The 24,634-nt window shown below is 47.7% G+C and overlaps 9 protein-coding genes across 9 annotated transcripts; 4 read left to right on the top strand and 5 right to left on the bottom strand.

The window, feature by feature from the left end:
- Window positions 1–1,365: 1,365 nt before the first annotated feature.
- BP5553_08211 (uncharacterized protein) lies at window positions 1,366–2,020 on the bottom strand (the record flags this gene model as incomplete). The annotated part of the gene is made up of 2 exons (XM_032016834.1): window positions 1,366–1,931; window positions 1,987–2,020. The coding sequence occupies 2 exons, from the start codon at window positions 2,018–2,020 to the stop codon at window positions 1,366–1,368; spliced, it is 600 nt and encodes a 199-aa protein (XP_031867125.1).
- Window positions 2,021–4,539: 2,519 nt separating this feature from the next.
- Window positions 4,540–6,384, bottom strand: BP5553_08210 (Tryptophan synthase beta subunit-like PLP-dependent enzyme; the record flags this gene model as incomplete). Its single annotated transcript, XM_032016833.1, has 4 exons — window positions 4,540–5,532; window positions 5,586–5,626; window positions 5,729–6,278; window positions 6,328–6,384. 4 exons carry the CDS (start codon window positions 6,382–6,384, stop codon window positions 4,540–4,542), a joined length of 1,641 nt encoding a protein of 546 aa, XP_031867124.1.
- Window positions 6,385–7,027: 643 nt separating this feature from the next.
- On the top strand, window positions 7,028–7,651 carry BP5553_08209 (uncharacterized protein; the record flags this gene model as incomplete). The annotated part of the gene is made up of 2 exons (XM_032016832.1): window positions 7,028–7,334; window positions 7,467–7,651. The coding sequence occupies 2 exons, from the start codon at window positions 7,028–7,030 to the stop codon at window positions 7,649–7,651; spliced, it is 492 nt and encodes a 163-aa protein (XP_031867123.1).
- Window positions 7,652–10,380: 2,729 nt separating this feature from the next.
- On the top strand, window positions 10,381–11,049 carry BP5553_08208 (uncharacterized protein; the record flags this gene model as incomplete). The annotated part of the gene is made up of 1 exon (XM_032016831.1): window positions 10,381–11,049. One exon carries the CDS (start codon window positions 10,381–10,383, stop codon window positions 11,047–11,049), a length of 669 nt encoding a protein of 222 aa, XP_031867122.1.
- Window positions 11,050–12,485: 1,436 nt separating this feature from the next.
- BP5553_08207 (putative polygalacturonase) lies at window positions 12,486–13,746 on the bottom strand (the record flags this gene model as incomplete). The annotated part of the gene is made up of 3 exons (XM_032016830.1): window positions 12,486–12,848; window positions 12,915–13,296; window positions 13,349–13,746. The coding sequence occupies 3 exons, from the start codon at window positions 13,744–13,746 to the stop codon at window positions 12,486–12,488; spliced, it is 1,143 nt and encodes a 380-aa protein (XP_031867121.1).
- Window positions 13,747–15,641: 1,895 nt separating this feature from the next.
- Window positions 15,642–17,009, bottom strand: BP5553_08206 (Uncharacterized protein; the record flags this gene model as incomplete). The annotated part of the gene is made up of 5 exons (XM_032016829.1): window positions 15,642–16,173; window positions 16,240–16,690; window positions 16,750–16,786; window positions 16,864–16,889; window positions 16,991–17,009. The coding sequence occupies 5 exons, from the start codon at window positions 17,007–17,009 to the stop codon at window positions 15,642–15,644; spliced, it is 1,065 nt and encodes a 354-aa protein (XP_031867120.1).
- Window positions 17,010–18,437: 1,428 nt separating this feature from the next.
- Window positions 18,438–20,547, top strand: BP5553_08205 (Uncharacterized protein; the record flags this gene model as incomplete). Its single annotated transcript, XM_032016828.1, has 3 exons — window positions 18,438–18,534; window positions 18,587–18,959; window positions 19,050–20,547. 3 exons carry the CDS (start codon window positions 18,438–18,440, stop codon window positions 20,545–20,547), a joined length of 1,968 nt encoding a protein of 655 aa, XP_031867119.1.
- Window positions 20,548–21,727: 1,180 nt separating this feature from the next.
- On the top strand, window positions 21,728–23,007 carry BP5553_08204 (uncharacterized protein; the record flags this gene model as incomplete). Its single annotated transcript, XM_032016827.1, has 4 exons — window positions 21,728–21,820; window positions 21,890–22,047; window positions 22,099–22,513; window positions 22,567–23,007. 4 exons carry the CDS (start codon window positions 21,728–21,730, stop codon window positions 23,005–23,007), a joined length of 1,107 nt encoding a protein of 368 aa, XP_031867118.1.
- Window positions 23,008–24,127: 1,120 nt separating this feature from the next.
- BP5553_08203 (uncharacterized protein) lies at window positions 24,128–24,604 on the bottom strand (the record flags this gene model as incomplete). Its single annotated transcript, XM_032016826.1, has 1 exon — window positions 24,128–24,604. One exon carries the CDS (start codon window positions 24,602–24,604, stop codon window positions 24,128–24,130), a length of 477 nt encoding a protein of 158 aa, XP_031867117.1.
- Between the last annotated feature and the right edge of the window lie 30 nt (window positions 24,605–24,634).

Here is a 24,634-nt window from a genome sequence, read left to right as displayed (position 1 = left end):
GTGCATTTCTCCTCTCATGGACGTGGGCTAGCGACGTTTCAATCGCAAGACTATTTTGCAGTTAGATTTATCTCACTTGGGAGAGGCTTCTGTCAACTCAAGACACTGTTTGGGTTGCTCGGGTTACCTATTTCTTCTCCATAGTGCCCAAGGCGCCCTTTCATATGTGATAGGCGGTTCTCTAGAAACTGGTAGCAGTTCATCGAGCAATATTCCATAACGACAAGATCTTCAACTAGTGAGATTCCTTTCATAAATCCGGACGCGTCATGGAAACGCTGCAGTCGATGCTCTTCATTTACTCTCCAAAACTGCCTCATCAGGAGGACGTACCCAGCCACTCTTTTGGAGCCAGGGTAGCCATAGAGGTAGCGTTCTCGCAATCACCACCAACCCATCCTGCGGCGCACATCGCGAAATCTTCCTTAAGAGACGGGAACTCTCCTAGGATGCCTTGCTCATAACTTCTTGTGCCTTCAGTTGCCTGCAGTTACCTGCAGTTACGAAGGGTCGAACAGGACAACGCGCGCTGGGCTGCCGTGAACATGGCTCTGCGACACTCATCTTGAGGCCTTCGAGATTTGCCGTTTTCTCACGCGAGGTCGAATATGGAAATCGCATCGCAAATTCAGGTTAGACCTTGAAACAGGAAAGGTTACTCCACACTCTTTACTTTTCTCAAGGGAAATAATACACGAAGGACCTGCGATTTTACGAGTTTTGATGTGCTGAAAACCAACCAACTCCCCGGTATACATGCACCTAGAGTGTTACGTATCAACATATGCATCTGCAAGTCTGCAGTTGCAAGCGTGCCACGAGGGTCTGGAAATATCGTTTCCGGCATTGGAAATGCCCTCCCTTTATTCGAATCTCACCCGATTGCTGCAAGTGCAAAATGAACATTTGTTCATGGTGGAGGCAGAGTTGGTCATTATAATGAATATCTAGTATCCTTACCTTCTTCTTGCCTTTTGGGCTTTCAACAACATCCTCACTGTCTGAATTCGTGCGTAGCCGTACGTAATATAAACCCTAGTATTTTTGGCCATTTTCAAGGCCCAGGGGTTTGGCATAGTTTCTCAACTAGGATATGGACGGGCACCAGAATTCTGGTCTAGAACTTGATTTGAGTTGTTGTTTTCTTTGTTATTTTTCAGTGACATTTCCGTTCCCCAGAGTGGAATATAATTCGGCTCATCTTCAAGAACCTATATCACCGTATACTACTACGCACTCTATCCACGATGCCAAACGTCTTGAACTACTATATCATTGTCCTAACAATGGCTTCTCTATCATAATCATATATTCGGCAGTCAAGCCTCCATTTCCATTTGTACCACGCTCTTCATCATTCATTCATTACATTCTAACAAGGCGCTTCGTCGACACAAAGCCGCAGCCAGTTTTCCCATTTTGCAGCGAAGCCGCCTCGGCGGAGCAGATTCCAGCCGGGCCGGCACAGCAAGCACTTCCACAATCAGCGTTGGAAAGGCACTGTCCCGTGATAAATTGTTCTCCGGCGCCGTTTCCAACGTTCTTTGCGCCGTCTTTGTTGAATGGTGGACCGCCAGCCGCGTTGCTGCTAGCTGCTGCCGCGCCTGTAGCTCCTTGAGCCGCTGCAGGAGCAGCCGTCGCAGCAGCATTTGCTGCTCCAGTATTTGCCGATCCAGCCTGAGCCGCTCCGGCATTCGCAGCTCCAGCATTTGCCGCCCCAGCACCTCCGGATCCAAATCCACAGCCGGTCTTCCCATTTTGGAGCGCAGCCGCCGGTGCCGAGCAAATTCCAAGGGGGTTTGCGCAGCAAGTGCTCTCGCAGTCAGCGTTAGAGAGACATTGGCCGGTGATGAATTGCTTGCCGGCGCCGTTGCCAACGTTCTTTGCGCCGTCTTTGTTGAACTGTGGGACAGCGTAGACCGCGAGGGCCACTGTATACGAGCTTAGTACATGGTTGGATATAAACCAGGAACTGGGAACCCTTACAGTTGAGGATAGCGAAGACGGTGAAGCCCTTCATTTTTTGATGGCGATCAAAGATATTGCTGGAATGGTATTATTTATAGGATTTGTCTGATTAAAATTGAACTAAGATGATAATATACGCTGCCAGCAGAAAGAATGTGAGAAAAGGAGTTCGTATCAAACGAACGTGTTTAATGTATGGATAATTGATTAGCGCTGCTGTGTCTCTTGCGAAAGTTGGTTAGGAACTAATGGAAGGGAGTTTCTGGATATCTTATATGCCGGCCTGCGTGGGTTCGTGGAGCCTCACAGCTACGTCACAGATTTGAGTCTGTCCTCTGTTCGTAATGCTTAATGGTTTGATGTAAGGAAGCAGTTTTAAACTTTTGGGAAGGATCTACCGGCGTGGTGCCTGTTTGAGAAGTCGTTGTTAGCCTACTGGACGATAGTCGGGAGATTTTTCATCTCGTCTCCAGATTGGGGTTTATGCCGAAGTGCACAACGGCAAAGGCAAGTAACGTAGAAGTCTAATCTATTAACTTGATAAAAATCACAAAACCAGTAAGTCGCATTCAATTTTCCTATTTAATAGATATATACTTTGCTACCTACGCACCTAACCAACCTATTACTCCCAATCCCTCCTTTGGGGAGTCGTCCCCCTCCACTTCCAAGAATGGAGGCCCCTGGAATTTCTATCGATCTATCACAATGTTAATATAACTGCTGCTTGACTTGCATCAGGAAATCTGCCAGATAGCCGAGCTCATGTCTCGGATTGCCGTGTCGTGGAACGTGTGGGCTGCGAACAGATGAACTGTGTTGCGCTCTCGGTTTCAGGGTTCCCCCGAACATGTTCGTCTATATTCTGAATCAGATGATCGACACAACTTGATGGGCATGAATTACCACGTGGATTTTTGGACAGCAATTATTTCGATACCTTGGCGCTTGGAATTGTTACATTCGATTGAGTAGTCGAGTGACATTCAGGCACGAATTCCCAGGACCTGAGTAGGTACTGCTAGCATTCAATTGTCTTCTCCCTCTAGTAAGAGGCAACCCCACTACTTCATTTCTAAGATCCTACTTTCTGAAGATATTTTGAGACCGAGCCAGCGGAATATTTGGTTGCCTAGTCGTGAGGATCCAAGTACAATGAAGATCAAATGCTTTCCCAGAGTTCGCAATTCTACTGTCTAATTACTCGAAAATTATCCAACTCGGACGGCTTTCCGATTCGAGCTCATAGAACCTGACCCTATCTACCATTCATGATCACCTGTCATTAATTTTATTTCTACCAAACATGTCAGCAGGCAGCTTTAGGATAACAGCTCGAGGCACCTTATTTGGGACTCAGCTGGAAATCTCAAAACACATATGGTTGGCGTATGCAAATTGATGGCTTGTATTAATCTGTCCGCGACATTATTGGCCGTTGGCAGTCTCGCCTAGTGGGCTCCATCAACAATCAATCTGGAACACTTCCATTGGTACGAAAGTCCGCAGTTTATAACATTCTCAAATAGAGGTGTAAAGCAGGCAGTTCAGCTTAGATATACCAAGTAAATCATTTAACGAGCTATAAGAATCTATTTTCTTGCCCTACTTATGCTTGTTAGGGGGCGGCACTGAGATCAGGGGACTTTCGCCTAGCTCGCGTTAAAGCAGTATTGGAGAGAATTTGTGTAGCTTCATGCCAATATTTCTTCTAGAAACTCGTTCTGCCCTTACTCTGCCCATTATGCTTTATAAGTTATAACCTTTTCTTGACATATAATAATATTTATGACCCTATATTCCAATTGGCATCCTATGAGCTAAGATACGCCATGCGTATTTCCATGGTAAACATGATATCCAAGTCCGATAACGGCAATATGCAAGCGGAAAAGCCACTTAATTTGTCCAGTCCTATATGAATAGCAAGAGTCAAATTTAAAGGTCTAAAGCCAGATTTTCATTTGAGATAATATGGAGTCTAGATCCTTAGGTTATGGACATTGATTAAAGTCAAAGTTTGGTGGGACATGACGTAGTTAGAACGCGGCGTCACTGCTAGGGCGGCATTGCAATATAATAATCTTTGGACTTCGGAAGAATGCCCAAGATACGGTGCAAGGCCTGCAAAACCAGAATATCGTCCAACGAGAGCTGAACCGAACAGGCCCTTAGAAAGTTGGTTCTCGCTAGGCCGGAATCACAAGGCCATTTTATACTTCTTACTCAAGATCTAATAACGAATTGGTATTAAACTAAGGCCTCTTAAGCCTGAGGTATACTTATGATTAGCACGTCGTCTAGGTGAGGACGATTCGATTGCCTGAAAGCCGCTGCCAGGTAATGAAGACGGCCTAGCAATAGATAGAGTATTAATTTCCATATTTTACTACGATGGAAGGAGACAATTTCCTACGAATAGAGTCACCTGACGATGTAGCCTAACTCTCGGCCAGGTCGGTCTAATGGAAAGGTTACTCGACACTTCCCAACCCTTGGTCTCACACGTTGAAGCAGATGTGGTTGGCGGGCTTTTTGGCGGTACGCATAACGCGTATCTGCGGTAAAATCTTATACATTTGTTCTATTTAACTCCTTTTCCACCTTGTCCACGATAATCTTTCTTATGCCGTCTAACCCGGAGCTCTTTTGTACATGTGTAAGTCTTTTTGGAAGATCCTCTAGTCCAACAAATTCCAAGGGCAACACATCTTTGAACTGAAACCCCTCCTCCTTCTCTAGTGCCATTTCTACAGCATGACTAAACTTGGCTGGGTGTGCCGTTGATAGGGCCACATTATCCACGCCCGGCGTCTCCTTGGCTGATCGCAGTGCGGCAGTCACGCTAATAGCAGAATGCGGGTCTAGGATGTAGCCTTTCGAGCCTGGAGTGCTGGGCCATCTGTAAACATCCCGAATGGTGGCTGCCGTCTCCGCATCCGAAACCCGCTCCGACGCAAAATCCGCCTTTGCCGCATCAAGCACTCTCTTCTCTACGCTAAACCCTCCTTTTGTGTTAAGGCTCGCCTGCCACTCCTTGACTTTCAGGCCTGCCGCTTGTGTTTTATCCTCTACAGCCATCGTATCGGAGCCGTAGACATCATACGCGATGAACCATAATAGCCGCTCAAAGTTGCTACTCACGAGAATATCCATCGCTGGGGACAACGTCTCTTTCACGCCTTCGGTATGCGCCTCGACACCATCTTCTACCAGGCCACCCTCTGCGGCAGCACCATGAACAGCAGACTTCTCGTAGGCACCAGTCTTCCAGAAGCGGTGGAGGATGTCGTTCTCGTTTGTGGCGATAATGAGTTTCGACATCGGGAGGCCCATTCGCTTTGCAAAGTATCCGGCCAGAACATCCCCAAAGTTCCCTGTAGGGACAACAAACCGGATATCACTCGTCGAGGGATTCAATATGCCAGAGCGGATTAGCGAAAAGTAGGATGCAAAGTAATATGTTATCTGTGCTAAAATCCGGGCCCAATTGATAGAGTTGACCGCGGCCAGCTTCATTGTTGTATTTGTCAAGGGGTCGGCAAAGAGGGCCTTCACGAAATCCTTTTACATTTTATTAATATATTGTCTTTAGTAGAGGGAGAAAGGTAGCATACTTGACAATCATCAAACGTCCCATCGACGCTTAAACAGTGGACTATAGGCGGTATAATTAGCTAAGCTCAAACTTCGTGTCTATAAAATAGTAATTCTAATACCAAGCAAGCATAATACAAATATTAGAAAGAGGGGAACATACCATTCTCATCCGTTACTGTCGTCATTTGCGCTTCCTGTACCGGGCTAACCTTCCCAGTCGGATACATGATGAACACCGAAACATCTTTCTTGCCTCTCAAGCCGTATATCGCGGCTGATCCAGTATCACCGCTTGTGGCTCCGACGACTGTTAAGTGCTCGCGATCTTTCCCGGTCTTTCCCTCATTTCGCCTAACAAGGAAGTACTCGAACAGATTACCCAAGAATTGCAACGCCACATCCTTGAACGCAAACGTCGGGCCATGGAATAACTCCAGTAAATGAATCTTCCTGTCGCTATCTAGCGTTACCGTGGGTGTTACGCTCGGCACCCTGAAAGTCGCATACGACTTGTGTATAATGTCCTTAAGTGCGGCGGACGGGATTTCGGCGGGCGAAATGTAGAGGCTGAATATTTGGAATGCAAGCTCTTCGAAGGATAGATTAAGCCAGTCTTTCTGCCAGTTTAATGGTAGAGTTGGAATGACTTGAGGGATAAATAATCCGTTGTCAGGCGCGAGGCCTTTGAGGACAACTTCCTCGAAGGAGAGCTGCTCATTGTTAGCATTTGTACCTGACTTGGGAAGGATGCGGATTTACTCCATAGGAGCCTCCCCGAGTACTGAGGTATCTTTGTGACGGGGTATGTGAAGCCATTGTTCGTGGATTGAAAGTTGGGAATGGCGGGGTTTTCCGCGGGGTTGTTTATTTATTTAGCGCAATTGGGTTCCGACGTTACTCCGGGCTCTGGGCAAAGGGCTCCTGGATTATTATTAGTCCGAATCTAGGTTTCAGATCATTGTCCTTACTTCAAAACACCTCGAGTACTTCAGAGTCAATAAAACCGCACAAACGGTAGCAACTATAATCCAGGAGTGGAATTTTTCCAGCAAGACGATTGAGTGAGTCACATCACTAGCCCTGCAAAATATAGATCCTCAACTTCGAAAATCTGAGGGCGTATTCGCAATCACCGTTGGGGAGAGAAATGACACAGCCAGTAAGAGAGCTGCTTCATCTAAAGGATAGAATTTATCTTAACATATTCTAGCTCAGTGTGCTATTTTACTGGTTGGACAAGTCAAAAGGTCAATACCCCATGTATTGGCCCAGTGTCGGCCAGAAGAAACTCCGAAGCCACATTCCCTTCGCCCTCCGACGAAGGCTATCCTGTCGTTTCGGCATGACGCTGAGCCTTGACACGACGCTCCTATGTGCCCCATTTGCGCGCTAGAATGACAAAAAAAAATCCTTTTGTATGCCTAAAACCCTCAGTGAGGTGCTTGCACATTGTGACACAATGAAATCCGTCATGGTACAGGGGGCTCCTGACACGGTTCGGGTTCTTCCACAGCTCGGCCGAACAAACGGACTTTTCGAGCCAACAACTGTCCGCAGTTTCAATTTTGAAAGCGCTGGTGTACAAACCAAAATATCGAGAACATTGATAGAGAGGCTGGATGGCCGAAGCGTTCTACACAAAATGGCTATCAAGCTTTTGCGCGGAAGCTCTGGTTTGGCAGAAATTCTATTGCCAATTTCGGATCCAAATCCAGATGCTCCAAGAGTGTTTGTAGTGGATACGGAGTTTTATCAGCCGGAGATGGGTGGAGAGGGATCCCAGTTACAGAAGTAGCGTTCGTTGATATAAAACTTAGTCAGGTCGTTGTCAACGCTGTTGTCAATGATGATCAGAGAGCAATGGATGCGTGCAGGAAGTTGAAGCTAAAGTCATCTAGGTTTGACACAGGAGAAAACATCGGCAGCCAAGCACATCCACCAAGTCCGCACTGCCACTGAGACGGTACAACAACTTAAATACTGGCACCTCTGGCCAGATGATAAAGTCGTAGAATCCAGTCTTTATCCCCAAAATCTTTTTGATGTAAGAAGTTTACATCGGCTTCTTGAGCAAAGCGGCTAAAGCACCAGGACCTTCTCTCAGCAAGCGACGGTTACGCAGTAATTAAACTGACTCGGGATTGTCCTGGACAAGCAATGAAACTTAAATGCCGGTGTCTACCATTCCTCGTTCGGGCCCTCTTTACGCAGCTAACCCTCGTTGATCAAAACCGCTATGCGGTAGCCGATGCAATACAGCTAGCGCATATTCTTCGACTGTTAGCCAAACTATCGATGCCACCTGAAGATCGCAATCTACCTGACGGCGTGCTGTAGGGCTTTGAGCAGCTGGCATGGTTAGGAAACGATCCCATATCGATTAGCACGCTAGATCAATACTTTAGATCCTTCAGACACGCAGCTAGCCATGCCACTATTCAAGCCCACAATGGGGAATGAGATGAAGATGTAGGTAAGGAGATTAATGATGAGGAAGACACGTTCATCGAAGCCATTAGAGATATCGGGTCTCTTATCGCGCGAGAAGTTTTCCGTAGCGGGTTGGAAGACGATTTCGAGACTCTTGAAGCGAACGTCTACTTCGTACGGTACGGACGAAGATGCTGGACAGAGGTAATTGATGTGTAACGTTGCGTGTTGAAAAACGTAAAACGCTCTGGTCTCTCTTTAACTTAATATCTTTCTACCTACGGTTATAGTCGAACAGAAAGATCCTCCGCTGTCAAGCACTCTTTATTTGTATCAGTGGCACTATATATACTATACTATATACTTTTACTACCTAGGTACTTTAGTATTGTTATACACTTCGCCTTGCTAGTATTTACTACCTCGTATTCTAACTGCAGCAACGAGAATGTCATAGTCACGTGATATAATGGCCAGCTATGTACCTAGGTACCTTAGGCGGGAATGGAGCGAACCTTTCACATCTCTGACCTCCTTGATCTCCTCAACACCACAACAAATGGTGGAGAGCACACTCCGATGGACAGCTGTGGTCATGTGCACCGGATTCTCGAATTGACTCTACGGATACAGGAGTATCATGCATGCTGGGTATGCAATATGCAGATCCAAGCGACTGGACTAGCGGTAACAGGTTTTGGAGTCTCGACCCAACATTACCGTTGTTGCCGTCACCCTGCTTCGTACATCCGCAGTACTCATCTAGCTTTACCCGAATGGCTGGCGGTACAGATGGAAGGCATTCGTGCATAGTCCCCCGCCGTGTCATCACATCGTTGGATAGTTCCACAAGATGGATGGGATTTCGCTGGCGTCCTTGTTTCCGAAGTTTCGGTCTCTGAGAGGGTGGAAGCGAACTGTTGACTCCCGTCATGTTCGGTGAAGGCGAGGCCCACTGGGACCGCATCAGTTGTTGTTCAGCTAGGATCCCAAAACCTTTTATGGCTCATCACTCGGGCAAAGCAGGAGCACACACATGTCGCAGGGTGACGAGGCTTCACGAGCCTGCATTGGGGGCCTCAAAAGTGGACGAATCATAATACTGATGCCGTCTCATCGCAGCACATTGCCGCTACCACCGCCAGATATGCAGTTGTTTGCTTCTGCCTGTTTTGAACTTGCAACTCTCGGAGGCCCGGTCGGTAGCCGCTTCATCACTTTACTGCGCCATCATTTCTAGCCCTTGTCATGCGGTCAGGCGGATCGACGGCCGTGGTGAGTACCACAACTCATATCCTCGAATCATTGTCCGCCATGGCTACTAGGCGCTGCTGTTGTCCGTTCGTCGGTGGATTTTGCCCTTGCTTGGACGAGGTGAACCCTTGAAGTTTTCTCATTATTGCATAACATGTGGAGTTTGGGCGAAGAGGCGAGGAGAATAGGTTATAAGGGAGCGCCCTCCGAAGCCCTTGGGAGGAGATGTTGAAGGCGACTCTGTTGTTCCCATCCCCTACAAGCACTTTTGTCCCTTCTGGTCGCAGGTCAAAATTTGCAACCTGGCGGCTGACGGGGCAGACTCGCCCTTTCTGCTCTTGCTGCCCTTTCTGCCCTCTCTCGTCCCGTTACGACTTGCAGAAGCCTGCAGTCAGCCAATTGGATTCACGGATTCGGCCCGGATCCACTAAAAGGACCAACCACGACGCCTCATTGGATGCTGATCACCTCTCTCTTGATTCGCTCACCGTGGATGCTGCTTCGACACGTACGCTCACCACCAATGCCAAGCAGCAGAGGGCACTGCGGAGATGTGGGATAGGACGATGGAGGAGGTATTGGAACTCGTCCTCCACCTCGACCTCGGACTGCAAGTGCTCCTGGATATGGGTACACGCTCCACCCATGGTGCTCCATGACGGTAATCTGCGAATTGCGTTCCGTCCTTGTAAGTTAGCCAGACTGGACCGGATGCTTCCTATGGAGATGGGAAGAGCGGAAAACTGGGAGAGGTGTAAGCTGGTAGGTCAGTGATGGACAGTTGGTATGGTGGTAGGTACGTACCAAGGTACATCGAAGCGGCGTTGGGTTTTCCCTTCATACCTACGGAGCACGGTAGGTTGAGTCTCTGCTGTTGTCGCTTCCCTCGACTCCGAGTCCAAGTTTCCTCCCCGCCCTTCACCACTGTGGTTTCCTGAACCCTCTTATCTTTTTCATTCCTTCATACGAGCAACCTTGCAGCGGTAACCGCAGATATTTAAATCCCTTTCAACAAGACACCGCCCACGACTATGCAAAACCTGGAGTATGTTACTGCGACTCCCCCATCCACTTCTATTTAGCAACTTCTTGCTGACTTGGCTGCCTAGCGATCGACCGCTGTTGACCATGACTCCCCAACACCAAGCCGGCGGACGGTCTGTCCAAGCCGTCGCCACCACCATAGATCTCGAGTGTCCTCATAACTACTCTATCAATCATGCACGCAAAATAAATGATTCTGGCTCCCACCCCTCCGGAGCTAAGGGTCTTGCTCTCGCCCAAGACAACTTCGAAGACAGCAGATTTATCGACGCCAGCGATAATGATCATCCCACCACCGGAACCAACGCTTACGAAGACTTCATCCTTTATGACTCGGATACTCCCTTTATCGATGAAGAAGCCTCGACAACGCCAAATCATGGCTCAATCTACAACGGCAACAGCAACAGTCAGACCGCCTATCGCCCAAAGTACACTTCATACGGTCCACCTGATCACAGCGAAAATCTCCAACCAATGGCAGACCTCACCCAGACGGCCCATAGTGTAGAGAACCTCTATGAGGCCAGTCGTTCTCCCGAGCGCTGCTCGTTGTTCGGCGAATTCAAGCTTGTACCCACGGGGCCGTCTATGCTTAACGAGTGGTCGATCACGCCTCATCGCCATGAAGACATGGCATCTCATTTCGAGCAGTTGTCCCGTTATACCCCGGACTCCGGATCTCCAGCGTCATCCTCACCTAGAAGTCGCCATCGCCGACGCAAGTCGGGAAAGAAGCATCCTAAGCATTGAATTTATTGAGCGATTTCTTTTTCCTAGGCTCTCATGTCTATGTTTTGGGTATGCAGTTCATGGATCGGGTTTTTACACCATGACGGAAAAACGATATGCCTTTGTTATGATTGTTGTGGGATTCTATGGGAGCGTGGGAGTTAATGTGGAAGAAGGCGCAACTGCAGTGCATAATGATGGAGTAGACGAAGGAAGGGCACCTAGCCAGGCGGGTACTGTGCTGACGATCCGTTCGGATATCCAAAAGTATTGTTTGTTTTCATATATGACTTGGGAACCTGGGGAATCACATAAACCGTCCATTATATATCTCCACTATGAGATGGTCTGATATAAACGAATATCACGCATTAAACCCTGCTACAGAGTGCAATCTATGATCAACTTCTCCATTACGGCACTTTCTTGTGAGATATTGTAGGTTCGCCATCTCTTAGGCAAGGGTCCCTGTTGTTTGCCACCCCCGCGATGACACTTTTGACCCCACTTGCTAGAAATGGAAGGCATCTGGTAGAGCAGGCGGATCACGTCAACATAGCCAATGAGACTTTGACTAAAGCTCCCTGTTTAGTTTATTTTCTTCCCGCCTGGAAGAAAACCCCAGCTTCTGTGGAACGATTGGATGCGTCTTAGAGATCGTAGTCATGGATATATTTCCCAATACTATCTAGTGGTATAGATTAGGTACGGTTCGGCTCGGCGCGACGGGATCTACAGGCTAATGCTAGGCTTGTTGGCCCCTCTATAATCCGCCACCATCAAAATTATCAGCATACCAGTAAACACCCTGATTCTCTTCCCAAATACATTACATATTCTACCTCCAGCGCAAGAACATGACATACTAATCGAAACTACTTAGATTGCTAATTTTTTTTATTGTCCGTGCAGGGGGTTTTTGGACCCTTTGGAATGGAAAAGCGTATGCTCCTAATCGCCAGCAAACTAGGACTTCCTATCTAATAAATAAGAGTTGCTCTAGGGGAGTTGGTCTGCCTAAACAAGTACCTTTGGGTCTGCTTCTATGTAATATATTCTATGCCCTACCTAATAAAATGCGTCAAGCAGGTAGGTTTAGCTTTTTATAAGCTGCGAAACTGGCGATTATAAAAGAAAAGGGGCTCAGTTAAGCAAGGGGCTGACGGCAATGTGTACCCGTATGGATCTTCGCATTGCTGGTCTTAGCTGAGCATTCCTAGAGCTTTACTTCCAATGGTTTATTACGGTGTGGTATGTTATCCGATTGATGATTAGGGTTGAATTGCTAAATCTAGTGTGGTTTCTTGCTGCGGTCCGCAGCTTCGTTCGCTCACCGGGCTTCATCTCTTTATGATTTTATCCCACATCTGGGATGGACTGAGTATAAGGGAGTAGGTTCGGCTAAGAACTAGAATTGAAATATATACACTGCCCAAAATATTTGACGATTTGCACCCTTAAGTTGGGCATCCACTTTCCGGGAAATTACAACTTGAACTCTTCTGGCCACCTGTAATATCCACATTCTGGAACACAATGTTCTTGCAGCTCCCTTCCCCACACAGGACGTAATAGTTCTTCGCACTCGACGTCGCTGTACCCGTAACATTGTCGAACAAGATATTTTCGAGGAGAACGCCATTGGACGGCGAGCCCGTGGGGCCACCGTTAAGATAGTCTTGCTGCACATCGATACCGTAGCTGGAGATATTTTGCAATGATATATTACTGTAGGTGATGTTGGAGACGAGGCCAGTGGTGTCGAAGTTGGTTTTGATGCGCGGGCCGTTAGAAGAGTCAACGACCACGCTGTTGCTAAACTTTTTGAGAAAAAGAAAATGCGTCAATTTCCCTTTTTTTTCATATGATTTAGACGGGGGACATACCTTGATATTAGTCACGGTGTTATCACTCTTCCCTCCAATCGACCCAATGCTCAGCCCATGCCCACCGGAACAGTACATGTTATCCACTGTGATATTATTCCCGCTAGTCACGGCGACGCAATCATCTTGATTATACACTGTCGTGTTGGTAATAAGCACATTGGTACTCGAACCGACATCAAATCCATCTGAGTTATGTGCAGCTGCAAGACCAGCACTGCGTGCATTCGGGACGTCACCTTCTCGATTGTCGAGAACCATATCCCGCATCACGAGATCTGAGCAGTGGGAAACCGTGAAGAGATGGACTGGCCAATTGCGAATATGCAGGTTCTTGATTACGGACCCCGAGGTCAGCTTAACGACGATGAAATGGTTTGGTCTACAACTCCTGTTAGAAGTTTTATTCTTAAATAATTCGGGCTACTACTTACTTTGGAACTCCGCCATTTGAGCCAATTCCATCCCAATAGGCTTGTCCATTTCCATCTATGATAGCTCCAGGGGCGGATGTAATGGTAACGCCTTTCCCTCCCAGGATTATGGGGTCGAAGGAACTAGAGTTGGTGAAACCAAATGTAGTTTTACCGGCAAAGGTGACTACTGAATTGTCCTTCAGTTTGGAAAGGTCGATGCTGTTACCACCATCTGGAACGGCAATATCTTGAAGTGTGATGGCCGTGCATGAAGCCACGGCAACCGAAATTTGAGAATATTCAGTGCAGAAGCATACTCCGTTCGAAGGCGGATCAGCATCTACTGCAGTGGCAAGTTGAAAAGTTGCAGCGAGAACAACTGTTGAAAGACAACTAAAGAGGCTAAAACGATGCATGATGTGTCGATAAAAACGATATCCACTTGATCCAACGCACGATTTGATTCCAACACAATGTAACCCAACGCTCGAAAAATAAGTGAGGAGGATAATCTACTTATAAAGGAATAGTGCAACAAACAGCATGCCAGACTGAAGCAAATCACGAATCCCCTCACCTCGGTTCAATATCTACCCCAATAATTCTAATAACCATAATGGGTCTTTTTCGGAGAAACTTCTGTCCATACTTCAATCATCACCAACGAGGCTCGGGAATCGCTAGGTTTTCCTGGTCACGATGCTGGCGATCCGGAACTTGGACCAAAATGTTCCATAAGAGAGCGAATCGGAAAGGTGGTGTCCAGCACTTGGAAAGCTTTTGCGATCGGAGATTCGGCCAAAATCCGTGCGAAATTTGAAACGTTAGAAGAACTCCACGAGTCCCCGCAAAGCGACAAGGAGAGGATTGGTGTTGTCTTTATTTCGAACACGCCAATGTACGTCCAACGGGTGCTAACCTACTAGTATTCGTACAGCGAGCAGAGTGGTGAGGGATACGGAGCTGTTTCTCCACGAGTAAAAAATTGCCGGGTGTTAGGATATACTCGTATGAGTAAGCGCGAATAAACCACGGCACACAAAGAAGTTCAACTGGGCGCAATTATCTCTCGGAAGGTTGTGGGAGTCGCTGGGGATTGCTACCAGAATCATCCCAACTATGCAACTCGCGCAAGAGCAGGTTCTGCATAGCTTGAACTCAAAACCACATATTTTCTAGGAGTATAAGGTTTACATGACTTTTCGATGTGGTAATATGGGGCACCATTCCTCGTTTAGGCCTTGGTGTTGCCACACGCTAGGCGGGTCTTTGGGCCGTTCCAAGTTGTCAGCAGCCTGAGGACAACCGACCATGCCTACTACCTGTTAGGTACCTATATGAATCGCATCAATTTCTTATAACAATTGTATGCACATTAAGCCAGGTACTTCTATTGTAACTTCTAACAATTAGCTTATTTGTATTTTATTACTTTTATAAATATATTAAGCTTTTTCAAGAATGCCCAGTGAAAAAATAATACTCGCAAATCAAGCTTTTATGCAGGTATGCTATATGAGCATCGTTAATATTAAATACCTAGGGATACTTTAATTTTATCTTGCATGTAGCGGCATCCAATAGCACACAGTCGTATACTAGGGTATTATGTATAAATTAATTAGCATACTACTTTCTTGAAATATCGTAGCTACCTACAAAGAATAAAGATTTAGAGAATAACCAGATAAAAAAGAACTTTAATATTTGAATAGTATAAATAAAGCACAGAGTTATACGATTTTGCACAAAATAAAATGTCGAAAAATTGTGAAAGTAAACGTGATACCTATTATTATAAAAAAATCTTACTATCACCTCATTTGTATGCGAGTTACTCCATCATCGAGATCGTGTTCTCTTTTAGAGGGGACGCGGTTCACTCGTTGAACTATAAATCTCCGCTGACAAGTTCGAAGCGCCAATGCGGCACGGTTTAATCAGACCTAGTAAAGGTAGGATAAGATAAGAAAAGAAAAGCAAAAAGGAGGCCCCTAGCCCATCACATTGCAAGGTTTAGTTGCATATTCTTTTGTCTTAGAATAACTTAAAAGTTAAAACGAACACCGCTCAACAGGTATGGGAGGAAGTGGTTGGAGTGGTCCTAGACCAAGGGGTATGAGTACTATTGAAAAGTGCGCTCCCTATCACTGCTGATAGGGAGGTAATAACCACGTTCATTGCGTGTTGGTATCTAATTTTTAAGAGTACAAATAGGAAATACCTGGTATATCAAACACCCACGCCAAAATTCATCTCTCTTATTAAACCCTCATATATGCCATGATTCAGATATTTGACTTTTTTATGCTCATAACGGTGTTGCACGAGGGTCCTTTAATCCCTCAAGATCGCTCGACAACCGGGACAATGAGCGACTATCATTCATACCATCAAAATGCACACGCACATCCGTGGACTTCATAATACCATTATATGTCATAATTTCCTCCTCGCTCCCATTAGGGCTTACACTGCGGCACTCCGCATGTTGTAACCGTGTCCCACGCATGCTTTTCATCGCGATGCCACTATTGGTCCCATTACCAGTGGTGCTCGCGTCGTTGTAATAGGTGCCGCTGCGTGGCAAACCGCCACTCTTCGATGCGGTGCCGTATTTCGCACTGGTGTTTTGGTATTGGCCAGTTGAGCCACCGAAGATACCTGGTAGCCAGGTGCGGAAAAGGGGTCGAAGAGCAGGAATGGATGCGGACACGATGGCGACGTTGATTTCGACGGCGCTAAGGGTGATACTAATGGAATGGTACGGATCGGCATTCGCGCTGGGGACGTAGAATAGCCTGTACAGCTCGACAAGGCGAACAATGGCGACGATGGTGACTCTGTGGGATAAGATGGTCAGCGCTGGAATCCCAAACCGAGAAATGCCCCGGAAAATATCCACTTACGATATTCCAAGCAAAAACACGCCAATTACAGCAAGCTTTGACGCCATCGGCATCTTCAAGCCCAAGAAAACCCAGAACGGTAGGGCAAGTACCAGAATATCGGTGAAAATGGTCAAACACGAGATTGATATGTGGAATGAAGGATCAACACATTTCGCAGTAGCCGCAGCAGCAAGATCCCAGTTGGCCTCGATGGGTAGGCACTGCAGCAGTGCCACTAGAAAGATAGCGACGGCCTGCAAGGCGTTAAAAGTACCGAGTGCGTAGATGGCGTACCGGACGCCGGGCTTCTGCCCTCCCAGACGGAGCAAGAACAGCAACACTGAGGCCTTCACGAAGGCGAGGACCGGATTATAAAATAACTGTGCCATGTAGAACCACCACCGACCCGGTGCTGGATCGAACTCGGGCACGTCCACCGCATACCAGCCAAAGTAATTCAGCTTAATGTCTATAATGTCACCAAAATCAGTTCTCATCCTCACATTTCTCGAGAAGAATAGCACTTACACATATAGAATGGCCCACACATGAGAAGCGAACATAACTACATAAAGGAATTAGCTCTGTTCATTGAATTTGTTAAGTTAGAGTTGTGGAGATTTGCTTCTCACTAATACATACCATGGCAAGGCCCATTAGGTAGTCATCTAGTAATTCATATTAGACATGATTTATAACGTGTGATATCGGGATTCTTTGGGCCAATTGTATATTAAGGCGCCGGCTGAAATGGCTTTGGAACACTCACCAGAACCCCATTGCCGCATTGTGATTCTTGAATAGAATCTAAGGCTCACAACCACGAGAGCGAATGCAGGAAAAAAAAAGTTGATGAATATGCCTGCCGCCTGCAGTGAGGGTGTCGGGATCTTGGTCACATCCCCATGGGATGGCCGCCTTGGGAGGATTATCGACATCTTACGTGCAGCAAAGGCAAGCTCCGATGGGCGTTGACCTTAGAGAAATAAAGTTTCGAGGGAGAGATCGGCAAATGGGACGCTGGAAAATCGCGGACGAGATTGAAGATATATAAGATCAAAGTGGAGCAACATATGTGCTGCAGGCTGCAGGAGAGTGGAAATAATTCCCAAGAACACCGTTCCATTCTGGCAGTTCTTGAGAAAAAGTTAGAGGCCTGGATTCAAGGAGCGAGATGAAGTAGGCTCTCTACTTCCGTGGCCTATTAGTGGTTCTTGCACAGGTGAATTATGGAGAAGAATGGAACCAGCCTGTATATGATCGCCAAGACCGAGTAACCAAGCCGCCTAGCTCATAGCCCAGGAACAAACCGAGTCAGGAAAACGATGATCTTCACTGGTACGGGAAAGAACTCTCCCCATCTCCCCATGTTTCTAGTAACCATCAGAGGACTCGGACCTCGTGTTATCTAAAGCTTTTGATCTCGGCCAGTAGTGGTGAAGTGAAACGGAGGCTCCCCGAGTTTGCACTACTTAAGTGCAGCGCCGGCGAGACAACTACCCACCTTCTTCGCTCAAAATACCCAAAAAACATTACTTCAGATAGAAAACAAGGTCAAGGTCTTTCTGCTAAGGTTTTTAGGGGACAGGCTCTGTCGAAAAGTATTCCCATTTCTGGTTTATACATGAAGATCGCAGAGGCTTAAATATGACTGCCAAGACAAGAAAATCAGAGGTAACGCAGGTACTTAGTAATTATTTGTCACCTTCTAGATATAGCATAGTGGATCTATACATAGCGTCTACGGAGTAGAGTAGCTGAATAGAGCATGGAGGATAAGAAAAATTGAAAAGGAAGCCAAGTAATGAACGTACCGTGATATGATTAAGGGTGTGGAAAGTTACTTCCTCCATGCATCACGCCCAGCCGACCCCACATGACCTGGGAGGCTGGTAGTAAACAATGTCAAATGAATTCCGAGGCCCACAGGCTCCAGTTAACCACCACCGAAATTGAAATACCTTTCCCAGAATCCCAGCCCACGTTGTCGGGTAATTGCTAGCTTGATAAGCCACGTGGAGACATGCGGCAGTTGAGGCAAAATGAAGCTCTCACCAGCAATATATAATAGTGGCTGCACCTCGTCCCTGCTACTTCCTTTGCCTTCCTTCCCCATTCGACAAGTCTCTCTTTAATCTGTCGATCTTGTGGGGTGTTTAACAAGCCTCTCGTTTATCTTGTTCATCCTGGGTCGTTTAAGGCAAAGGCATCATATCATGGCTTTCCTTACACGAGCTTTACTTCTGGCCAGCGCCCTTCACCAAACTGGTCTGGTCAGCGCCCAAACAATTTATCAGAATGGCGAGCTGTTAGGTACGGTATATTCGTCGTCTTCAGGGCTACGCCTCTTGCTGACACAATATAGTTGCCGACGAGACAAACGTGGCTCCAGCTGCCGCACCCGTGGTAGATACGGCCTCGGTTTCATCCGATGCTGAAGCCTTCCAGCTCACTGATGCCGTCCTGGCGAACTTAACGGCGTTGGATCTGAGCAACATCTCACTCTTCCAGTTTCCCGAGGAAGGTTCTGAGAAGCGGTCCCTCGGCTTGGGCTGCAAGACCGCCCCTGGTAGCCTTCTCTGGCCTAGCAAGCTGGTCTGGAAGGTTTTCAACCTCTTGGCTGGAGGCGCGCTGATCGAGACCGTCCCCATCGGAGCTGTCTGCTACCAGAACAGCGGTCACTATAACGCGGCCAAATGCGCGGATATTATCCAGCACTGGACGGAGTCGGAGACCCAGTAAGTCCACCTGAATATTTTAGCCTCAACCCTTATAATCTTTCCTCCCTTTTCGTTTCCAACAAGATGGGCATGGCTAATACGGTGCAGCGCCCGGGACCCTACATCGGTCATGTCTCCTCTCTACCAGGGAGAGACCTGCATGCCACAAAATGGAAACACGAGCACCTGCGAGCTGGGCGGTTTCCCTTCCTACTCTGTTAAGGCAACAAATGTCGCTCAGATCCAGCTCGCTGTAAACTTGGCCCGCAACCTCAACCTCCGCCTCGTCGTTCACAATACTGGCCATGACTTCCTTGGGAAATCGACCGGTGCCGGCGCGCTCTCAATTTGGACACACAATCTCAAGAGTGTCAACTTCATCAAGAGCTATAGCTCCCCCTCGTACAAAGGGCCGGCGCTCAAGCTCGGCGCTGGTATCCAGGTCGGTGATCTCTATGCAGCAGCTAGCAAATACGGCGTGACTGCTGTTGGCGGCGAATGTAAGGGTGTTGGTGTCACCGGCGGCTACATTGCTGGTGGTGGTCACTCTCCTGTATCGTCTAAATACGGTATGGGTGCCGACCAAGTCCTCAGCATTGATGTTGTAACTCCTAATGGACGCTTCGTCACTGCTGATGAAACGAAAAACAAGGACCTGTTCTGGGCAATTCGCGGCGGAGGCGGTGCCACCTTTGGTGTTGTCACTGGCATGACAGTAAAGGTGCTCCCCAAGATGACCTTTTCCGGCGTAACCTTCACCATCTTGAGCGGCAGCGACACCGATGTTACTGACGACGTCTTCTGGTCCGTCATGAGCGCATACTGGCGCAAGTTCCCCTCCTACGCCGCCCAGGGCTCCTACGGCTATTCCACTCTTTTCCCGCGCGGCCCTGATGCTGGCTACATGTGGAGTATGCTGCCATGGCTTGTCCCCGGGATGAAGCTCGCCGACTTCAAGGTTATGGTGGCTCCGCTATTCGAGGAGTGGGCCGCGTTGGGCCTCGTCTTTGAGCCAAAGTACTTCGAGCACGACAACTTCTATGACGCATGGTCTACTCACTTCCCCACCGAGGCGGTCGCCAATTCCAACTTGCGCACCGCATCGCGTCTCTTCCCTTCAAAGAACTGGGACAGCGAGGCTACCCTCAATGAGACTATCGCTACTATTCGCGGGATTATCGAGGAAGGATCCGCGTTCATTGGGTACAATATCAACGGAGCCGCACCAGCAGGAACACCTGAGAACGCTGTGAACCCAGCATGGCGCGAGGCAGTGATGTATGGCATTATTGGTAGTGGATGGGCTCCGGATGCGACGCCGCAAGAGGTGGAAGTAACAAACAAGAAGATTACGCGCGACTGGATGGAGCGCTTGCGCAAGATTACTCCTGGCGGTGGTGGTTATGGCAACGAGGGCGATGTCATGGAGCCAAACTTTGGGCAGGCATTCTTTGGATCCAACTATGACAGGCTGGTGCGTATCAAGAAGGCGACTGATCCGTGGGGTGTGTTCTGGGCTCCTACTGCCGTTGGTAGTGAGGACTGGTATATCACCGGCCAAGAGGACTGGTTGACTCTGCAAACCGGGCGTCTGTGCCGGAAGTAGGAACATCGCGCCTTTTCATGCTGCTAATGTTGACATTTTGAATAAATAATATTAAATTCAAATACCTTTTGGTCTTGGCTAGGCAAGCATATATAATCAATATTTAATCGACAATTTTCTTGTGCCTAGTTGCTGCTTTCAAACCCATGCCGTGAAAGGTCTTTTCGGCGGTAGCACGGCGTGTGTGCACTGCAGTCGTCAGTAATTATGGGTTGTAAGTGAGTAGAATAGTAGGCGGTATTGTAGAGACTGGTGGGTAGAATAGCAAGTGGTCTTGAAGTGAATTATGGGCTATTCGGAAGGGAAGGAAGGAAAAGGGGTAGCGGGATTCCAGAAGCCAGGCTTGCAAGAGATGCGGCAGTGAAGGCGGCTGTTACCCAACCTAAGGTACCTTGGCCCAAGGGAGGCTTGCGGCATTGGTATTGGCCTGGTGGCACTTGGTACTTACTAGTAGGAGTATGAGACAGGGAATAAACTCACATTGTACGAAATGCTTCGTAAAACAACCCAAGAAGTGGAGACGGTGCAGGCAGCCGACAATTCTCTCCAGATGGGGCGGCTTTACTCCGTTCGAAGTCCCTGCAGTCAGAGCCTGTTTCTGCGTCATAACCCCCTATTCCGTTAACGCTGAACCTCAATCAAAAGCCCTACTTCGTGTATATACTACACGACGTACACCACCTAGGTGCCTACCAAGGTAGTACTCCGTACGTACATATAAAGAGGATGCTTGCGCTACCTTGCCCTTTTGCTGCGCAGTCCTTGCAATTTCCACCCACTGGTCATTTTCGCAAAAGCCAAGCCAAAGCGCAGCCGTCCATTGGCGATGATCCTGAGCAGCGCCCCAATCCGCGACAGTGAAGGTAAGGTTGAGGGACGCAATTAACGATATGAATAACTTCGCGGCTCTTGGCACAACGATCAGCCAATCCACTCCCTATCTGGATGCTAGGAAAGCATACAAAAATAAGATCGGGGTGTAAAGCAACCGGTAGCGCCCTGTGCGGAGCCTTGCAGCGGCGATGGATGTCTCAAGGCTGTGGGCGTGCCGTTTTGGCTTTTTCAGCTCATAATTGACGACGCCTCCCCCCGCCAAATATCTCGAAGGCGTCAGTCATCTCTTCAGAACTTCCGTGATCGAATCGTCAACTTGCGACGGAACATCCAATATCGAGTGAACATGGCACCTAGGAGAGGAGGCTCAAGCTATAGCAGTAGCAGCGGTTGCGGTGCCTGCCTCGATGAGCTGGAGCTCTATGGTTTCCACTGGCGGGTATGTATAGGTCATTCGAGATGGTAACTCTCGCCATTCTCTCAGCCAGCTTGCTGATATCTTCAACAGAGTTCGAGAACAAATGCCCTCTTCGCATTTGCCATTATAGCCACGCTGGTTCTTTTCGCTTGCCTCGTGCTTGCTACACGCTTCAAATGGGTCCGGAGAGGAGGACGGGACAGTCTCCGAACCATAGGCTACGTTTTCGCAGCTTTTTCTATGATGAGGTATGACGCGATCAACTTAGTATATCTGAAGCCAAACTAATATTCTCCCAGTTACTACATCCTTGCAACTATCGTCATCGCCCTTGAGGAAACCGAGACGGTGGTCACTCGCCTCTACTATATTGCCTACATTTTACAATCCGGCGCAGTACGTATAGGTGAAGTGGTGATCCTCGCTATTATCATCCGAACGCTATATGCGAGCACTGCGTCGTCAATGGTAACTCACCTACCTCCAATAAACATAGTATCCACAATCCTCTTGGCCCTGCAATCGTTTGCTGGGTGGATCCTTTACTCCATCGGTACCGGGTGGGTAATCGCAAGTGGCTCGAGCTATGGTAGACCACGCACACTAAATTTGAATGGGCGGTATGTCGACCTGGCCTACGATTGTTTGTACTTCATCGTAACAATCATGGCTGTGGTGTTTGCGGCACTTTTGTTTGTCAAGGAGCGGTCCAAGGTAAACTATCTCAAACTGAATCCCTGGTGTGTCCATAACTAACCAAATCACAGGGAACTCTTGTCATGGTCGCAGTCGTAGCGCCAGGACTCTTCTTCCGCTCTCTATTCGCCCTCGTTTCAGACGCAGTAGCCACTTTCCCTGATGAAGTTCGAACCAAAGACTACATCAACGTCTCATGGGCGGCTTCATTTATCTCCGTTCTCTCAACCATGGCCATCTTCCTCGGTATTGCTTTAATCGGCATCTTGAGCCCACGGGCCGGGAATCCTATGATGACCCAGCAACAGCCCACCAAATACAACAGTGAAATGCCGTCGGCGTACGTACAAAATGGAGCACCTACAGCCTATCAAAGCAATGCTCCCGTCTACTACAATACCGGAGCCCCAACGGCCTACAACAACGGACAACCGGCATACAATAATGGGGCCCCGGCGGCGCCCTACCAAGGAATAGAGCCTGTCGGTCATCAACCATCACATATCGCATAATCTTTATGAATTGGGAATGAAGGAAAAAACATTTGGATAACCAGTTAACGATATGTCGGTTTGGAGATAAATGATACCAATTTGCGCATTTCTGTAGTATAGCACTGTTTACCGTCTTAGCGATTTCCTAATACCTTTTCCATAGCCTGTACTTCAACTTTTACCTCAAGCGCCTGGTGTTGATCAGAGCTCTAAATAATGCCAATAACATATACCCAACCATTTTATAATTGACAAACTGTAAGATTCAATACAATTGTCCAGCCCAACACTTCACCTTGGCACTTCGACACATCACCCGTCATCCTTCACCCACCCACTCATGGAACAACTGTGCTATAATGTTTCCTCATAATACATTGTACTCGCACAATATTTCCACCCCGCTAATCCAACAAGTGCGGGCACCCACTGAGTAGTTCCCGCCTACATATCTCAATCCAACACCTCCACGCCCTACCTCTTACACGCAATGGAGATTGGGCATGGCGAGATTGGGCATGACGCGAATCAATGTTTTGGTGCCACATGATGGTTTTGGGAGCGGATTGTAGTGTATCAGGATAGCCAAGATGCAGTAACTACACGCTTCGATTTCAATAGCCGACCAGTTTATCCAACGCAAACTCCCCAAACTCCAAGGTTTAAGCAATAGATTTTATGTAAAATACAAGACGAACAGGGAAACGACGGCAACGGAATGGCAGGGTTAGGAGCAATTCCCAACGCCAAAAACATCACAGAGGCATTGAGCTTTTTCGGGACAACTGCTATAGCGTCAGCATGATTTCATCATTCATGGAAATATGAACAGCTAATAAATGGAAAACTTACTGTACAGGCTCCATCCCAAACCACAAATGCCAAGTATACTCCAACACCCTCCCACTACTCGTCGAATCCAGTGGCGTCTCAATAAGCCATTTCCTGAGGGCGTTCCATGTCTTCAAAGGCCTCCCCAGAACAGCCTCTCTACTGACCGCAAATTGCGCACAACATGGCGCTGCAATTTTCTTCGGTAGCTCCCTATCATAAAATTCCCTCAACACACTCGAAATCTGCACATCTCTTTGTGCACCCCTTAAATCCTCTAGTGGGGAGACATCGCCGCTCAATTCAATTACATTTTCGCAGCCGGGCAGGCAACGCGGGCTAAGGTATCCGTATTTCTGTACGGAGAGCAGATTGAGATTGCAAGTTCGTAGGCTGAAGAGAAGAGCTGGTGCCAGTCTTGAGAGTGATCGTGGTGGAAAAATATTATATCGGGTAAGGCATCGTAGTTATCGATGATATAAGTGAGGTAGGTCATCGCCTCATTCCCCTTATTGACTGGTACAGTGAGAGGGGTATTGGCCGAGTCGGTGACATAGACTTTGGGTGTCCAGTGAGACTTTGCGAGAGCGGGCGCGAGCCATGTAAGGTTTGAAGAGGTAGTTGAGGCAACTACCAGAGAGCGGCTAAGATGTGGATGTGGGTTCGGTAGTTTCCTATCTTTGGAATCGTCTGTCCAGCGAAGCAAGATGGATATGACTAGGGCAGCAAGGAGAGGTTTATAGGTGAATGAAATGAGGCGCTGGACGCCGCCGGACTTGGGCATCTTGAATTTGAGAAAACACACAGGTAGGCA

This window comes from Venustampulla echinocandica (genome assembly GCF_003357145.1).
Source record: "Venustampulla echinocandica strain BP 5553 chromosome Unknown scaffold_7, whole genome shotgun sequence".
In the NCBI taxonomy this organism is placed as follows: Eukaryota; Fungi; Ascomycota; class Leotiomycetes; order Helotiales; family Pleuroascaceae; genus Venustampulla; species Venustampulla echinocandica.
This window is presented reverse-complemented; position numbering and strand designations above follow the sequence as displayed.